The following is a 16,655-nucleotide window of genomic DNA, read 5'->3' as shown; positions in this document are numbered from 1 at the left end:
GGCAGCTAATGGGCAATTAATGGTGTTTCAACAGTCAAGCAAAGGTCATTTTAATGATGGTCATACTATAAAATCAATGTACAGGCATTTCATGATAAGCATTAACATAATCCAGTGAATGTACCGGTATATTAGTCAACCATGCCTTATCAAGGACAACTTGACGCAATACTCTGATAAATTACTAAGAAATCACTGGTATTTCCCAGTAAGGTAATTAACACTTTCAATAATGAAATAAGGTGTAAAAAAAAATCAAGGTTCTACCAACCCTCTTTAACCACTTCCAGCTGGGGACCCGGTAAGGGACTTGGTTGATCGTAACATGTGGCCGGGTGTCCAGTGCCGGGCCAAAAACAACATGAAAATGGTCGATTTTGCAAAATCACCCGGAGGACTGATACGAACAGCCATATCGGGCTCGGCTGGAAGTGGTTTAAGCCCCCAAAAGAAGTTTTGTTGTCAAATTATTGAAGAGAGTATCATTTGAATTCAAACGCAAACATTAGACACAGGCCTTTCACTGCCACTCACTCAACACTTTCAGAAAAATCTGATTATTTATAGTTACCACTATGTCATCTGAAAAAGTCTGAGTTTCACAATTAATGTTTGGGACAGCGGTTTAAAAAGAAGAATCTTGGAGGAGGGTCATTTCATTTTCCAGTACATGAAGTTGCATGACAGTGCATGTAGGATCACTATTTGACTACATTAAATTTTGTTATCATTATACTCGGTATTTCTGAGTAATCAATCACCTCCCTGTTCCCAGCAGTGAGCAAAACACAAATTAATGTACATGCATCCTTGTTTCCTATCCTATATGTGGCATTAATCATTTTACAATTACCCCTCAAGTACCAGTAATTAGAGCTGTTACACATTTCTGACGGGAAAATGCCACTGGCTCCTGATTAAAACAACTGCACCTACAATGGGCAAATAAAATTACTTTAAATATAAGAGGTTACTCCAGCATTTTCATCACTTTTCCTTGCAAGGAATTGCCTGACACTTAATACCTCAGCTTACCACATTGTACTTTAGACATGTGAATAAAAAAACACCAAATACTCCCACAAAGGGAAGCTTCACATTCCAGTGATTTTTTCTGCACTTTGCCTAACATTTCTGTCCAGGCTGGTGTTAGTACATGTTCTTGCTCGGGTACACCTCCGATAATTGAAACTCCATCCATGAAATGAACCAAGATAGAGGGGTTTCATCAGCATGCATTCTTGTCAGTAAATTCAATCATTTGTAAATCAAAAGCAGGTGACATGTTTGTCTTTTGAAGTCAGGAACAAAATGAAAGTTTGTGAAAACAATTTAATCATGATGTTGTTTCTATTTTCAGAGGTTATTAAATAAAAATGTATGAGGAATAGTAAATAAAATTTCAGTTAGATAGTTGTTGTTAGTTCCCCCTCGGTATTGGGAGTTGACAAACTAGTTCCCTTTGCTTCACTTCAGGAACTAGTTTGTCAACTCCCAATACCGAGGGGAGGTAATATACACTGGCAATGAGGCCACTGGTGCAGTCTATGCATCCCGAAGGACTGTGAGTGACCAGAAGAGGGTCCTATTTCCTTGACCTCGGGAAATAGCACTCTTTTCTGGTCACTGACAGGCCTGAGGGGTGCACAGATGTGCACTGTTGTCGCGGCAGACTAGTCGGAGGGATGACGTCAAACTGACAGCCAGTACAAAGCGCGCCCTTACAGGTTGCCAAATATCATCATTCATCCAGCTCAAACTGGCGGCGGACGTATCCGAAAGTGATGAAACAGTTACCAGAAAATATCGATTTACCCTTCTGAGGAAGAAACTGACGATTTAATCCTTTGCAATTCAGGACTCGCAGAGGACAAACAAACAAATTAACTACTCTGTGACCGTTCTGAAGTCGTATTGTGAAAAAGTAGGCCTAGACACAACAATCGACTTTTTTGGAGTGAGGTGTGTTCTAAAACACATTGACTGCCATAATTACGTCAATAGTGCACGTCTATGCACCCCTCGGGCTTCGGCCTCGGGAAATAGGACCCTCTTTTGGTCACTCACACAGTCCCTCGGGTGCATAGACTCGCACTATTGACCTCATTGCCAGTCCATATGTGTATACTTTTGCATGGATTTCAATGGACACATGCAATGATAGCATCTTGTTTGTTTACATGGTCACTTTTTTATGATGGGGAGAAGGGATGACAAATTTGAGCCTCCAAATAAATGTTAACATGTAGCCACCATCAGCGCTGGTCTACATACAGCATCAACAAGAAACCCGAAACATTTTTCTCGGTACTGAACAATAACATTGCTGAAAACTATTAACATGTACCATAAACACTATAAAACCTCAGTGGCTCCACGCCACACAACACATGAAAGGGCAAAAAACAGATGAAAATTTTTAGTTGCTTCTTCCTTAAAAAAATATGACTCTAAGTTTCAGTTTAACTTCATTTTGAAGTCATTACTCTTTAGCGGTTATTAAGTACCACAAAGCTGAGGCAAGAAAATGAAAAACCTTACAACATTCAAAGACATGGTGTTGCTGAAAATATATCAGAAAACTGTCGTTTCTACACTGATAATATCCATTACAAATATAAAAACCTGTCAAACAATTTTTATCGATTCTCTGCATTACTTATGACTAATTTCACAAAAATGCCAAATCATGTCAGATATTAATTGAACTACATGTAGTATCATTAGGCAGCCTTAGATATCTGAAATGAAAAATCATTAACCAAATCAGGTTACGGATACTGATCTGTACATTCCCGACATATTGATGTTTACATTATCTTTTTCAATTACATTTGCTCAACGTTAATTTCGAATAAGAGTTTGGTCATATCCTGCACCAACCAGCTCAGGTTTGACATGTCTTTGGTGGACAATAATGCCTGCTGAGCCATGACCTAAGGCCGTGTCAGAATTTTTAATGTGGCTTGATATTATGCATAAATCTGTCGTATGTAGCAGCTGCAGCCACTTCTCATAGACTCGTGTATAATATCAAACCAAAGCCAAGTCATTTGGACACAGCCTATCATTGCAAAGAGAAGATGCTAGGGTGCCTAATGACACTGATCTGGAGATTTTCAGTTTAACTCACATGATATACTCGTGGTTTGATTGTTAAACTCTTTTTATAATTCGTCCCATCAAACCAGACGCAATATGTGTACATAGAAAGTACACCCTGAAATATATGCCAGTTCATTCAAAGATCACATGGTGCTGATATGTGTTCATGTACTGCAATGAGGTCATTGTTAGTGCTTTCATACGTCCCTTCTCCTGAGCTTGTTTTCAATCTCTGCCATAGGACCAGTCCATCTTACATGTAAATCAAACAGGGGGGCCAAACTGCACCATCACAGATGTCAGATTTCACTGATATATTGTCTATATCGTTGGTAAAATGTATGAGAGCAACGATTTCCAATTTTCAGGGGTCATTCCCTTTCCCTACAAATAGCCGCCACTTGATTTTGGGCCTCAGCACTTTCTGTGATCCCCCTCCCCCCACCCTACTCTCCCCCTCCCCCATCACCCTACCCACCCCCTCCCCAGTCTTATGTAAATAACTCATCCAAAACACAGTTTCATGTACTAAAATAAAAGAATATTACATTGAAAACTTAGTTTCAGGGGTACATGTCTCACTGCCGCCCCCCCCCCCAAGGAAACTCTTGACACATTTTCATAATGCTGTAGCCATAAGCTTGGTATGCTATTTTACATCAGTTTAAACAGGTATGAAAAAAAGGAAGAGTGATATATCCCAATGCGGGCCAAAAACGTCATAGGCTTGGCACATAGAAAAGCAAAATTGAGACGTAATTTAGAAACAAAATTGCCCATCTCCCCATTCTCACATGTTTGTTGCATGTGCTTGTGGTGGGAGATAACATGTGATTCTTGCAACTTAATGAAATAATTAAGTCAAGTGTTTGAGATAGAGGGCCAAGTCATGTCTCCAGAAGTGAGTGTTTGTCTTTGACTTTGTGACTTTTGTGTGTCACAAAACTCATTGCAGATTCTGATTTTAAAATTAAAAATTTTATTTAAAAATTAAATTTAAAAATTTACACATCAAAATCTGAGATGCAGTGGTGAAAAATATTCTCCCACTGGATCTGAAACTGAATAACCGAAGTGTCTCCTCTTCATGGTTGGACGAACATCTTGCAAGTTCAAAAGCACTCTAAGTATACATGTTTATACACAAAGCTAAGGAGTTGTCAACCAGCTCTTTTTGTCCATTTTCTTCAATATTTATAACTTGTTTCAAACATTTCCCAAATATGTCATATAATTAAACTAATATTCTTAAACTTGCAACACGATGTAGCCAACGACACATTTATATATGAAATGAAAACTAATTCACAAAATCACTCACAAAGATGAAAAATCAAATCCCCTCACCCCATCCTGGGCTCCATATTTAACTACCAGCATCTCATAAACATGGCAAGTGACATCTGGAGTTTTTTCATGGAGGTCACATACATGTATCCTGGGCCAACTAGGACTTCTTCAACTGATATGCTTTAGTGGATATCATCAAGTGATCCATGATCTGATCTGAATTAATGACCAAAAATAGGTGTTGGGCTACATAATGATACATGTGCTAATGATTGTCATTTGGATTTAAGTGACATATTTGGGGTTTATGTCTGATTGACTTTTCTATAATTAAAGCCAAGGACCACTACATGTATCACAAAGTACAGAAAAAAGCATAATTAGGTGTTTTCAGAAACGACAGGTGAAGAGGTGGGTTTTACCTAGCTTGTTATATTTAGTGCTTTGATGCATCCCTTCTCCTGCGCTTGGTCTCAGCGATAACGTAATCCTTGATGTGGGACCAGTGCCTTCTCTTCAAGGCTGGATGATTGTCTTGAGCTTTTAAGCAATCAACTTTTCGCAGAGGCTTCCCAGAACAGAAATTATCCGCAAAAAAGCTGGAAATGAAATCCTTCTCATCTGTCTCCCATGGCAGACATGTCTTTTGTTTTTTTCTCGATGGTGGAACTGCAGATGGTTGGTAAGTACATGTAAGAATTATAATATGGACATTACATAAAACACAGTTCTGGTTCTTTCTATTTATCGGAAATGGAAGGTATGCCATTCAAACCCATCTTCATAACAGGTGAAATGCTACTTACTCACAAAATTCCCTCTTCTCTTGTGCTTCTGAAATACCCAACCAATAGTTTGAGCTACATGTATGCGCCCTTCCCACATCCTCACTGCAACTGTAATGCTCAACGCCCATTCCTAATCTATGCCCAAACAATTAACGGGTAATTGATGATGTATTCAGTGACTGCATAGCACTTGAAACTTGGCCCTACATGTAGGTTCTCATACATAACCAGTAAATTCAATGCAACTGGCTACTATTTGAATGCCATGTTTACTACATGTACTCCAAACAAAATACCCCATTACTTCATTAGGTGGCTGTCAAAACAAGTATTTTGTCATAACATGCCTTTAGAAGTGCTTTCGCTTTGCAATAGATACATCCCAACAAGCCCTCTATGTTCTTTTCTAAATGTTTATTTGAGATGAACACAATTCGATCAATCTAAAATGCATACATGTACCCCATACAAAAGTTGGATATAACATGTACATGTATGATGAGTAGATGGAAATAGAGCTTGCAAGTTAAAGGTCACACTGCGAGCTTCCAGTTGGGGACTAATTAACATAGGGTTGTCAATCACGCATCTGTTTAGATTTTTTACAGTCTTACATTTCAGCTTAACCACTATACCCAAGTACACATACATGAGGCTTATTGTGGCATCGGCAAAACTGTTTTACATGCAAAAATAGGTATGATGGGTAACGAAAAATGAAATCCTTTTGTTGCTCAGAAAAGCACATCTTAATTCTTAATATACCTACTCATGTGTGCTATAATCTGACCCATTTACATGATGAAGTTTTATCATTTTCAACGTTTATCTTTATCTCAATAAGCATCATTTAATTGTGCCGGGTAATATATGAAATACAAACTTTCTCATAAAATACAATCGTTGAAAAGACACTGGTACATTATGTAAATGGGAAAAAGACCTCTCACTTGTACCCAGGTATGTGGTAAGTAGGTGCCTTTCAGCTCCTGAAAAAATATAGTTTAGTATTATATTGAAAGAGATGGTGATTTGTTTTGCCTGTAGGTAAGTTTTCCTTTTGGGTAACGATCATGGGGACATATTAATACACTTAGTTTATTCCGAATGCACCGCTTACTCCATAACCTACACCTACATGCATCTGTTGAGGACAAGATTTGTAAGTCTTCATTTTCACACAAATTAGTGAAGTGTAAAGAATTAGACAAGCTAGTGTCTGACCTGGGGACAAGTGATAGGTCAGAACTAATACTTCATACATTTCTGTATTTTACCAGTAATCTTTGTATTATGAAAACTAAGCTGAAATCCTATTGTTCATATTTTATGTTGCGATACAAGTCTTCAAAGATCGGATGTAAGATTGACAACCCAATATAAAATCCACATCAAGGTTTTGGCTGCACGCCACTAGAGGTCATCTTTCAGGCTCTGTAGCACAGAAATGAATGGCACTTTGGACGGAAAGGATACCACTAGATCTTTATCCAAACCCATTTTCTTTCAGTCCATTTATATTTGTCAGAAACCTTTTTTAATCACAAAATGTATAGCTTACACTTACCACAGCTTTGTTGCTTCTTCTTGGCATGGGGTTGATGAGGGTGCTTGTGCCTATCTTTGCTGCAATTAGTTGAAGGTAGATCAACTACAGCTAAACAAATAACAGACAAAATGATTTATACATTACAATAAACTGTTATCAATATTCAAAAGTGATTACAACCAGTAAAAAAATACAGTATACTTCTAACTCCTCTTTGATGATTTCAAATTTCATCCTATATACATTGAAGTACACAACAATACCTAATCGCAGTGCAAAAGAAGAGCACTAGACTTTTCATAAATTTGCTATGTATCATATCAAATGGTACATTACATGTGCATGTACAGGGTGAGTCAAAAACGCATTTTTTCTTCAAATATTTCCTATGGAAAAATGTGAAGGGCAAATAATTTTTTTCAAGCCTATAACATTGATACTGGCTTTGGCTAGAACAGATTCCAATGGTGTTAATATGCAACCATGCATGACCATGACAGAGCTCATTGTTTAATAGCACCCAGAAACTCCAGCTGAACAGAGTTTCAGTGATATGCAGAGACGGGCACACTGTTGTGCATTGATCTGGGGGGAAATCAGGTAGAGGGATGCAATGCCGGACTGTAAACAGGGTCAGATGTGAAGCAGTGCATGGTAAGTAGGTCATATTTTCATTTTCATTAACAGTCTAATGCAGTCACTTCAACCTTTACCAGTCACCTTATCAAAACTCTGTTCAGCTGGAGTTTCTAGGTGCTACTAAACAATGAGCTCTGTCATGGCCATGCATGGTCGCATATTAATACCATTGGAATGTGTTCTAGCCAAAGCCTGTATCAATGTTATAGGCTTGAAAAAAAATATTTGCCCTTCACATTTTTCTAGTGGAAATATTTGAAGAAAAAAATGCGTTTTTATTGACTCACCATGTAATTACATGTATGTAGAAAAGTCAGTGGCTTCATATTAACAGCAAAAACTTCTGCAAAGTGAAGCAGAGGCAAACTAACTGATCTACACAGATCAATTCACAGTAGTGACACACAACTAAATTAAATACATATACGATGCGCACATAGCTGGTAGGTACATGTAAGTTGCTAATATCACACGTACCACATTATCATGAACCTGGACCTACTCTATCTTTGTGACACAAGAGACTGAGCTTTTATAACCGCCATTCAAAATTGTAGAAGACTTCATTCAAAAGCATTCCTAAGTAGTTGTTTGACTATTGCTCATGGACAATCCAAGAAGCTGATGACTGTAATGGGCAAACCATGCCTTCTGATGAGGTGCACTGAAACAAATTGGGAAATACATGTAGCTAAATTTTTTAATGTCTAACCATCACACCTTCATGTACCTACTGGTTGTACAGAAAACCTAAAAGGGACCTGTAATTATTTAGTTCAAATACTGGCAAACCATCAATGGCAGCTTCTATACAGAGGATTCAGCTAAATGCCATTAAGCAAAAGATGAACTGCAAGTACTGTAAAAATCTGTGGTGAATGGGCTCTTCAAATCAGATAGGTGAAGCGTTAAGTCCTCTACCAACATCTCCTTGGGAAATCTGCAAGGTTCGTTCTTGATTGGCAGCTAAAGCAATGTATTGTTTCTACAAATTGTACACCATCGCATGTGCAAAGGGCATCGGCAGTCAGTTCTTATTACCTACCAGTTACAAGCATAATGAAATGGGCACACAGCTCAGATATTTAATCAGTTTTCATACTCTGGTACCTGCATATTTTATATTTTAGCTCACCTTCTGGGGTTGGTCTCTGTCCTTCTTCATCAGGTTCCACATAATCACGGTCACCTGTAAACCAAAGTCAAAATCAATCAGGGGCCAATTTCATGAAGCTGTTTAGACACACCTTTTCTGCTTAAGCAAGTGCTTGCCGACGATTTTTCATTTCATAAACACCACAAAACATGCATTTTCAAGTTAAGCGCTTATGCTAACTGACCGTTTTTGTACTAAGGGCCACCATTTTTGTTTAGATCTTCATGGAAACTAAAACTGAAAGCTGTCGGCGCGGCAGCGATTGGCGGATGTGCTTCAAGATCACTCTAGTGCACTATAGTCTAACAGTATTGTCATGGTTGTCTCTTCTATGGCGATATTCTTGGTCAGAATTCCAAATTATGAGTTGTGTCAATAACTGGCAAAAGCAATTTTTTCCCCTGTGATTTTAACGCTCGTTTGGCAGTTTGCTTTAAACTGGCAGTTTGCATTTAAATAAAATCATTTTCGATTACGTGTAAGAAGACCTGTTGCATGTGTGCAGAAATAAAGTCCTTGAAGTACTTCGCTTATTTGCGCACATTCCTCTGTAAAAAACTGAACTGATTCAACTGAATTCAGTTGCGAAATACGCTTACGCTTTTAAAGCAAAATTTCTTGTTTCTTTTAGCACGAAAATTTGCTTAAGGTAAAAGGTTTATGAAATTGGCCCCAGCTATATCTTCTCATTTATGGTAGACTAGGGCTTGTGGGATAGGATTACATGTAGCTGAAGTAAGAATGCAAGGTTTGGAAAATACCGACCACTTACTACCGACCAATAAAAAGCGGCATAATATCTCTCCAGCTGACTTTACTGGGAGCAGAGTTGTTCTGCGTATTTTCGTTCCATTCATTTCAAAAGTGTTCAAGTGTTGGAATGTACGGGATTTAACTAATCACACCGTGGTTTGGAAGCTTATTCCTCCGTTTCCTGTAATATTAGAAATTTAAAAGTTCTCTTCAATCTTTCGAAGAGCGCATATTTTTACGCTCCTCGGTTTTGATAAGGAGCACGGTAGGAGCGCCTGCGCGATCGCGCTCCTCAAAAATGAAGGACTGCAACTGAAACAAACCTATTATAAAGCAATATAATGTATTTTTTTAAAGTATTCAGAGCACACCGAAGCTCATCCATGGCATTGCTAAATTTAAACGTAATTCAAAAATGTTGAAATAGTACAAAAAACTTGAGGACCTGACATGAGCTTTGATAGCCTCTGCCAACTTGTATGGTTTCTACGACCTTCTTGAATGCTAAGACATGCATGAATGATGAGCAAGCACAGCTTACAGGTGGTGAAATCAATAGTGCGGCAATAGATCCTGTCCTGTGTGGGGAAAGGTTTGACCAGTGTTGTAGCCGTCAAGACCAATCTTGGTCTCGACACCAGTTTGAAGGTGTTCTCAGTCTCGACTATTCATGGTCTCGGAAAAATGCTGGTCTTGGTCTCGCACCTACTGTTCACAGAATTTTGGGCCGAGACCAGCTCAAGATCAGTAAAGAAATGCACTTACGGTTATTGCCTAAAGAAATCCAAATGCCACCAGTTTGATCAGTTGAGTTGGAGTTAATTTGAGTTATGTCTGCCATCATAATCTGTGCACAGAAGTCGCATGTTGATGTCAAAACTGCGGCATTTCTGTAGTTGCAGAGACTCTCCTTTTGATTTTTCTTCATGTTTTATCGCTTCCTATAGCCTGTTATTTCAGGTAACACCTCTTTGAGTTTTAGAATGAAAAACAGAGAAACAGCGCCTGCTATCTTTTCGGTACCATATTGGGGTTAAAATTCAGTATTTGGCTAACTTGAATACTGACCTCATAAACGTCAGTTTGGAGTCCAACTTGAACATGTATATTGGGACTTATAAATCAGAGTTCAAGTGGGCGTACAGACTTGGCAACACTACTCAAAATGGTTTGGCTTCACTCACAGGGTTCAGTAAGAGTACTGGCTGCATGTTCTTACGTGTTTTTATTTGCTGAGCGCAGGTCCATTGTTTTTTCGCCTGCCGGTTTTAAACAACGTTTAAAGTACCAGTTGGTAGTTTTATCAGCCGTTTAAAACCACCCGCTGTGTACCAATGTGAATGGCCAAACCGTCTAAGGTATTTATGAATAATAATTATTAAACTCTATGACACCATGTACAAAAGGCATCAGCGCTTAGTTCTTATTGCATGCCAGTGGTCAGCATTATTTTCTAGATCCTGTATATGTGACACAAATTCGCATGAACACAGAAATGGACCTACAGTTCAGATATTAAGTTTTCTACGAAAACCCATGAGTGCCAACAGTTTTTTCTTTTTCAAATCCATAGTTACGGGTTCCAGATCTGTTATTAGAGATTCGCAATCCCTCATTACGGATTCCATAATTACGGAGTTAATATTGAAAAAAAAAATGGTTGGCACTAATGGGCTTTCATAGTTTTCATACATATATTTTATATTTTAGCTCACCTTCTGGGGTTGGTCTCTGTCCTTCTTCATCAGGTTCCACATATTCACGGTCACCTGTAAACCAAAGTCAAAATCAATCGGGGCCAATTTCATGAAGCTGTTAAGAGACACCTTTTCTGCTTATATGCAAGTGCTTGCCGGCGATTTTTCATTTCATAAACACCATTAAGCATGCATTTCTGCTTAAGCGCATACTATTTGATCGTTTTTGTGCTATTTAAACTTTAGCGCACCTTCTGGCATTGGCCTCTCTCTTTCCTCTTTACGTGTGTCAGGCTCTGAAGAATCACTGTCAACTGTAAACCAAAGTGAAAATCAATCAGTTATATATAGATCTCCTTATTTATGGTACATTTGGGCTTGTTGGATAAAAGAATTACATGCACTGTAAGAAGGCAAGGTTAGGAAAACGGCAGGATCTACATCTAATTAATGAGACGCACAGGTACCATTACCAAGTGCACACACTGTTCAAACTATAAAAACTACCACAAACATAGAAAAATACCCATTGAAAAGAAAGGTAATACTGTCTTTTCTTAGAATAAACATTGAAGGCACACATAGGAAATCCAATGGCATAGCTTGAATATTGATATGTTGAGCTCGCTTTTATCATTAAGAAAATCTAACAATTCTAGGCACAAAAGCCTGCTGCTGACTTTAATTTTGCAGACTAGTTAATCGCAAGGAATTCACATGTTCAATCCTTAGCAATGAGCCGAGGGCTGGTCAAGAAACACAATGCTATGGGGGGCATTGGTTAAACACCATCACAAGCCTAAAGATACGACTAAAAATCAGTCCGATCATAGTTTCGTCATTGATCGTATGGAGTGCAACTGCTCTAGCATGCACCAAAAATTTTGAATAGTTTGTTATGAACTTTAAAACTTACCATCATCAAGTGCGATATCAATGTCGTCTAGGGATTTTCCTTTGAACTTTGCTGTCTCGCCTTTTTCCATCATGATGAGAACCTTGGACACCTTGGCCAGTTGCAAAGTATTTTCAGGCAAGCGATAAAACTCTCGGTGAATTCGCACATCATGCCCCATGTAGCCAGCCAACATGTCCAGTTCATTCTCCTTGAGGGACAGTAGTTGGGACATTGTGGCGATGTGTTTCCTCAACTTTGTAGATCTCAAGGTTGAAGGCTGCTCAGCCCTACACAGCACTGCAAATTTTCTCAAGCATTCACTTGCCTTTGTAGGGAGAGTTGAGTCGCAAAAGGCTCGCCCAAAAACATATGGATTGTTGGGTGAAATTCCAGCTGAGGACCTGGCAGCATTGAGAAAATCAATGCTTTCTACCATTTCTCTGGTCAAGAGGATTGGGACTTTTCTCCCACGTTTTCCCCTCACTTCGATTCTTTTCAGTTTCTGAACGAGGACTTTCTCGACCTCACCTAAGCTGTTGAACACTTCGGGTTGAAGATCTCTGTTTGTCTCCACCTTTTCATATGCACCAAGAAGGAGACGTTCTGTTTCTCCACTGCGCCTCCGGTTGAAAAGAACAACGTGAGCCAAAAGAGAATGGCACAGCTCCATCCAGTCTGCTGTTGAGGAAGGATCAAGTTGAAGTTGTTGCTTGTGCTTTTGCGTGGCGCTCTTGAGGTATGTGGTTAGCTTCTTGATGTCTGATGTGGTTTGTTGAGTTTTCTACTGTCCAAGTTGTGACGAGCCAAAGTAACCACCTCCGAGGTACACTCGGCATTCTTCAATTGCTGGAAGTTGCTTATTGCCTCAAACAATTCGGTATTTTCCGATTTGATTGAGGATGACTTTCCTGAAGCTGCAACCTTATCGATGCTGTATCCAATATTTCTTGCAAAGGATGGAGTTTTGTAAGTATTGGTGTCAGCACAATACCCAGCTGTGACCTTCACTGCATCAACAAGAGTGTCAAATTTCTGAGGATTCAAGCAGTCTCTGATTGATGTCACAGACCTGTCGACCCTACTGGTAGCTACAACTAATTTCGCAAGGTCCCTCATATTCTGTGATATTGGGAGTGCCTGGTGCGCTTCTGGATGGTCTCGGATCATCTTTGTACCAAAATTTAAAATGTGTGGGTCTCTTCGCACCACACTTGTCACGTCGTCTGCACGCATTCGGCTTATGACATTTTTCTTGAGGCTTTCAGACACCGTGCCGGTTAAACTGGGTATCATCATCTTGGCCATTGATTGGATCCGTTTCTTCTTCGTCACTTTGTTTTTCTGAGCGCACTTAATTTGATGCTTCCACAGGCCTTCCCTTTTGAAGCAACCCTGACAGAATTCACATGGAAGATAATTAGAGGCTGCTTCATCTTCAATGGGACGCTTCCGTGGAACTATTTCACCTGTTCCTGACTGCCACACAAGAAGGTTGTGATGAAAGTTGCCCTTGTTACGCAATTCAGTGATCTTTTCTCTTCTCTCCAATGACTTCAGTTCAAGGGCTTGTATTTCTTTCACCATCACCTTATCTTCATGTCTGAGAAGGCAGTGTCTGGCAACTTTTGCCTGCTTTATGCCACAGTACAAGCAATAGTCGACCTTATTCCATACTCGCTTACCTCCTGGTTTAACCTTAGTCATCTGTACACATCCCTGTAAGTCCATATTGGCCCTTGTCGGAGGTCTGGAAGCTGGAACAGCAATATCACCTGTATTGGAGTCCCCGCCAGTTGAAGATTCTGACTCAGGGACATAATCCGAGTCGGAATCATGATCACTGCAGTGGAAGTCACTTGAAGGCACATGTGATACAAAGCTGCATGTGGCAGGACTAGTTGAGTTAGAGCAAACTAAAGATGTGATAGCTACTTCTCCACTTCCGGAAACAGAGTTGGAACCACCAGAAGGTAGACTACAGTTTAATTCACCTGAAGGAGCTGATGCAAGATTTCTTGTTGGAACAATGTCGCATAACGAAACGCAGTCTTTTGTAAGGGGAGAGTCACTGACAGGCAGCACTGCTGTAGTGCTAACAGTATCCACAAATCTTGCAGTGGTACTACTAGTGGCAACAAGATCCCCCCGCAGCACTATTGAAGTGAAACAGCTACGAGCAACTTCAAGAGATTTGCCTTGATGCAGCAATGAAATGGGTATAACTGCAGGAATAGGTTTGCAAGAAACCCATTTTAAGACAGGCGAAGTGCAGCTTGGAAGTGTACAAGTACATGTAGTTTCACATTCAGGCAGCCTCACATTCTTCATTTTCATGCATCCTGTGCTGGTAGGACTGATATCACTACAGTTAAAATCATCCATCAAAACAGAGGAAGATGAGGACTGTCTTAATGTTTGACAATTAGAACTAAGATTAAACACTGTTGACAGGCAAGTTGTAGCACAAACACTATTGGAGCAAGAGTCAACTTGACTAACTGATACAACCATCCCCACTGAGTCATGAAAAGTCGTGGGAGGATGACTAACATCAGCTGCGGCCATCAACGACTGCAAAAGAGAACAAGCTTGATCTTCAGGGCTGGAATCAACAGGACCGCAATTTGTGTCAGAGTAGACTTGACAAACTGACTCATCTGATGCATGACAATCTGTGACGACAGGACTAGGCTCAGCTGTGCTCATCAGTGACTGCAATGACAGGCAAGGTTGAGCTTCAGGGTTAAAATTGTCAGGAATGCAAGTTGCATCAGAGTCAACTTCACAATCCAGCTGAACTGTTGTGTGTCAACCTATGACAGTAGGACTAGGATCAGTGGTGGCTGTCAATGTTATCAATGGGGGACAAGCTTTAGCTTTAAGGCAGGTATTGTCATAGCTGCAATTTGTGTCAAAGTCAACTTGTTGAATCTGCTCAGCTGATGCATGGCGATCTTTGGCAGTACTGGTGGGACTGGGATCATCTGTGGCCAGCAATGTCAATAAGGAGCAAGCTTGATATTCACCGCTAGAAATGTCAAAACGGCATTTTTTGTCAAAGGCAACTCGATCGACCTGCTCAACTGATGCATGACAATTTGTGGCAGTAAGACTGGGATTAGTCGATGCCACCAATGTCAATAAAGGACCGTGACATCCTTGAGCCCCAGTACTGGTATCACCAGGACTGCAACTTGTATCAGAATCAACATGATGAGCATGATCAACTGATGCATGACAATCTGTGGCAGCAGGACCAGGATCAGCTGTGGCCATCAATGACTGCAATGAGGAGCAAGATTGAGCTTCAGGTTTGGAACCAACCAGACTGCAATTTGTGTCAGAATGAACTTGACGAACGTGCTCAACTGATGCATGATCATCCGTGGCAGCAGGACCAGGATCAGCTGTGGCCATCAATGACTGCAATGAGGAGCAAGATTTAGCTTCTGGGCTGGAACCACCCGGACTGCAATTTGTGTCAGAATCAACTTGACGAACGTGCTCAACTGATGCATGACAATCTGTGGCAGCAGGACCAGGATCAGCTGTGGCCATCAATGACTGCAATGAGGAGCAAGATTTAGCTTCTGGTCTGGAACCACCCGGACTGCAATTTGTGTCAGAATCAACTTGACGAACGTGCTCAACTGATGCATGATCATCCGTGGCAGCAGGACCAGGATCAGCTGTGGCCATCAATGACTGCAATGAGGAGCAAGATTTAGCTTCTGGGCTGATGGAACCACCCGGACTGCAATTTGTGTCAGAATCAACTTGACGAACGTGCTCAACCGATGCATGACAATCTGTGGCAGCAGGACGGGAATAAGGAGTTGCTATCGATGTCAATGAGAAGCAAGCTTGAGCTCCAGGTATGGAAGCATCAGGACAGCAATATGTGTCAGAGGCAACTTGATCCAATGGTACTTGTGATTCCAAAGATGGTCCAATATTGGCGATAGCAGGGCTGATTTTTGATGTGTGAGATGAAGGGCATGATGGCTCCGAGAATTTGAATGACATTGAAGTCCATAGTCATACAGCAATTTGCTTCCTGGTGGTATATGCCGAGTCGCAAAGAGGCATAACAATGGTAAACCACTGAGTTCAACTTGTTTCATTTGGCAGTTTCTTTCCCCCTTCTCTCCATGATTCACAAGCCTACCGAGATTTGTTTGATCCTTTGGTTCTTTCGTTGCATCCATACTGAAAAATAATGAAATGAGGTGTGCAGTTTTGAAGTAACTTCTATAAGGAAGAATGAACATATACACGTCAATGTCGTGTTGCAACGTCAATGACATCAAAATGTTCAGAAAAGCATATGTATATGTGCACTTTAGTACAAAATGTGAGGTTTTGTAATGTACATGTAGCTGGTGGGTTGAAATTAATGTGAGAGGTACAAAATTTGAGGACATACGTGTAATAATGGTGATAGTGTAACAAATGAGAAGCTGTATTTGATTCCTACATGTACCTGTCCATGTACTTCAGTTTATTGTAAATTTATTGCAAGCGTAAACATTCCTCTATTTGCCTTATATTAATATTTATCTTAAACACAGCATTTATTTGACCAAATATTGCAGGTGCTATGTAAACTCGTTAACACTGAAAAAAAGAACGGGAAGCTAAGTGAAACAAATTCACATACCCCCTGCATTTTTTCAAGAAACTTTCTAAATATTTTCTCATGCAAAATTAGTGTGAAACTGCAAAATTCATGCAAATCAGTGTGAAATGGTGCTAGATCATTGTGAAAATAATACAAAAA

General features: G+C 40.0%; 2 protein-coding genes and 1 long non-coding RNA gene across 3 annotated transcripts in view; 1 reads left to right on the top strand and 2 right to left on the bottom strand.

The window, feature by feature from the left end:
• LOC147797773 (uncharacterized) overlaps positions 1-16,655 on the top strand; it is a 461,720-nt gene that overhangs the window by 255,264 nt on the left and 189,801 nt on the right. The gene's annotated exons all lie outside the window — the stretch shown is intronic.
• Positions 3,596-12,641, bottom strand: LOC110978529 (uncharacterized). Its single transcript, XM_022233592.2, has 6 exons — positions 11,894-12,641; positions 11,229-11,291; positions 10,996-11,049; positions 8,507-8,560; positions 6,751-6,840; positions 3,596-5,064 (listed from the first exon to the last, which is right to left on the bottom strand). Exons 1-6 carry the CDS (start codon positions 12,543-12,545, stop codon positions 4,832-4,834), a joined length of 1,146 nt encoding a protein of 381 aa, XP_022089284.2. The 5' UTR covers positions 12,546-12,641; the 3' UTR covers positions 3,596-4,831.
• Positions 12,620-15,719, bottom strand: LOC110978527 (uncharacterized). Its single transcript, XM_022233590.2, has one exon. The coding sequence runs from the start codon at positions 14,579-14,581 to the stop codon at positions 12,620-12,622; it is 1,962 nt and encodes a 653-aa protein (XP_022089282.2). The 5' UTR covers positions 14,582-15,719.

Source organism: Acanthaster planci, linkage group LG10 (assembly GCF_054643075.1).
Source record: "Acanthaster planci isolate LZ-2023a linkage group LG10, COTS_SCS, whole genome shotgun sequence".
NCBI lineage: Eukaryota > Metazoa > Echinodermata > Asteroidea > Valvatida > Acanthasteridae > Acanthaster > Acanthaster planci.
This window is presented reverse-complemented; position numbering and strand designations above follow the sequence as displayed.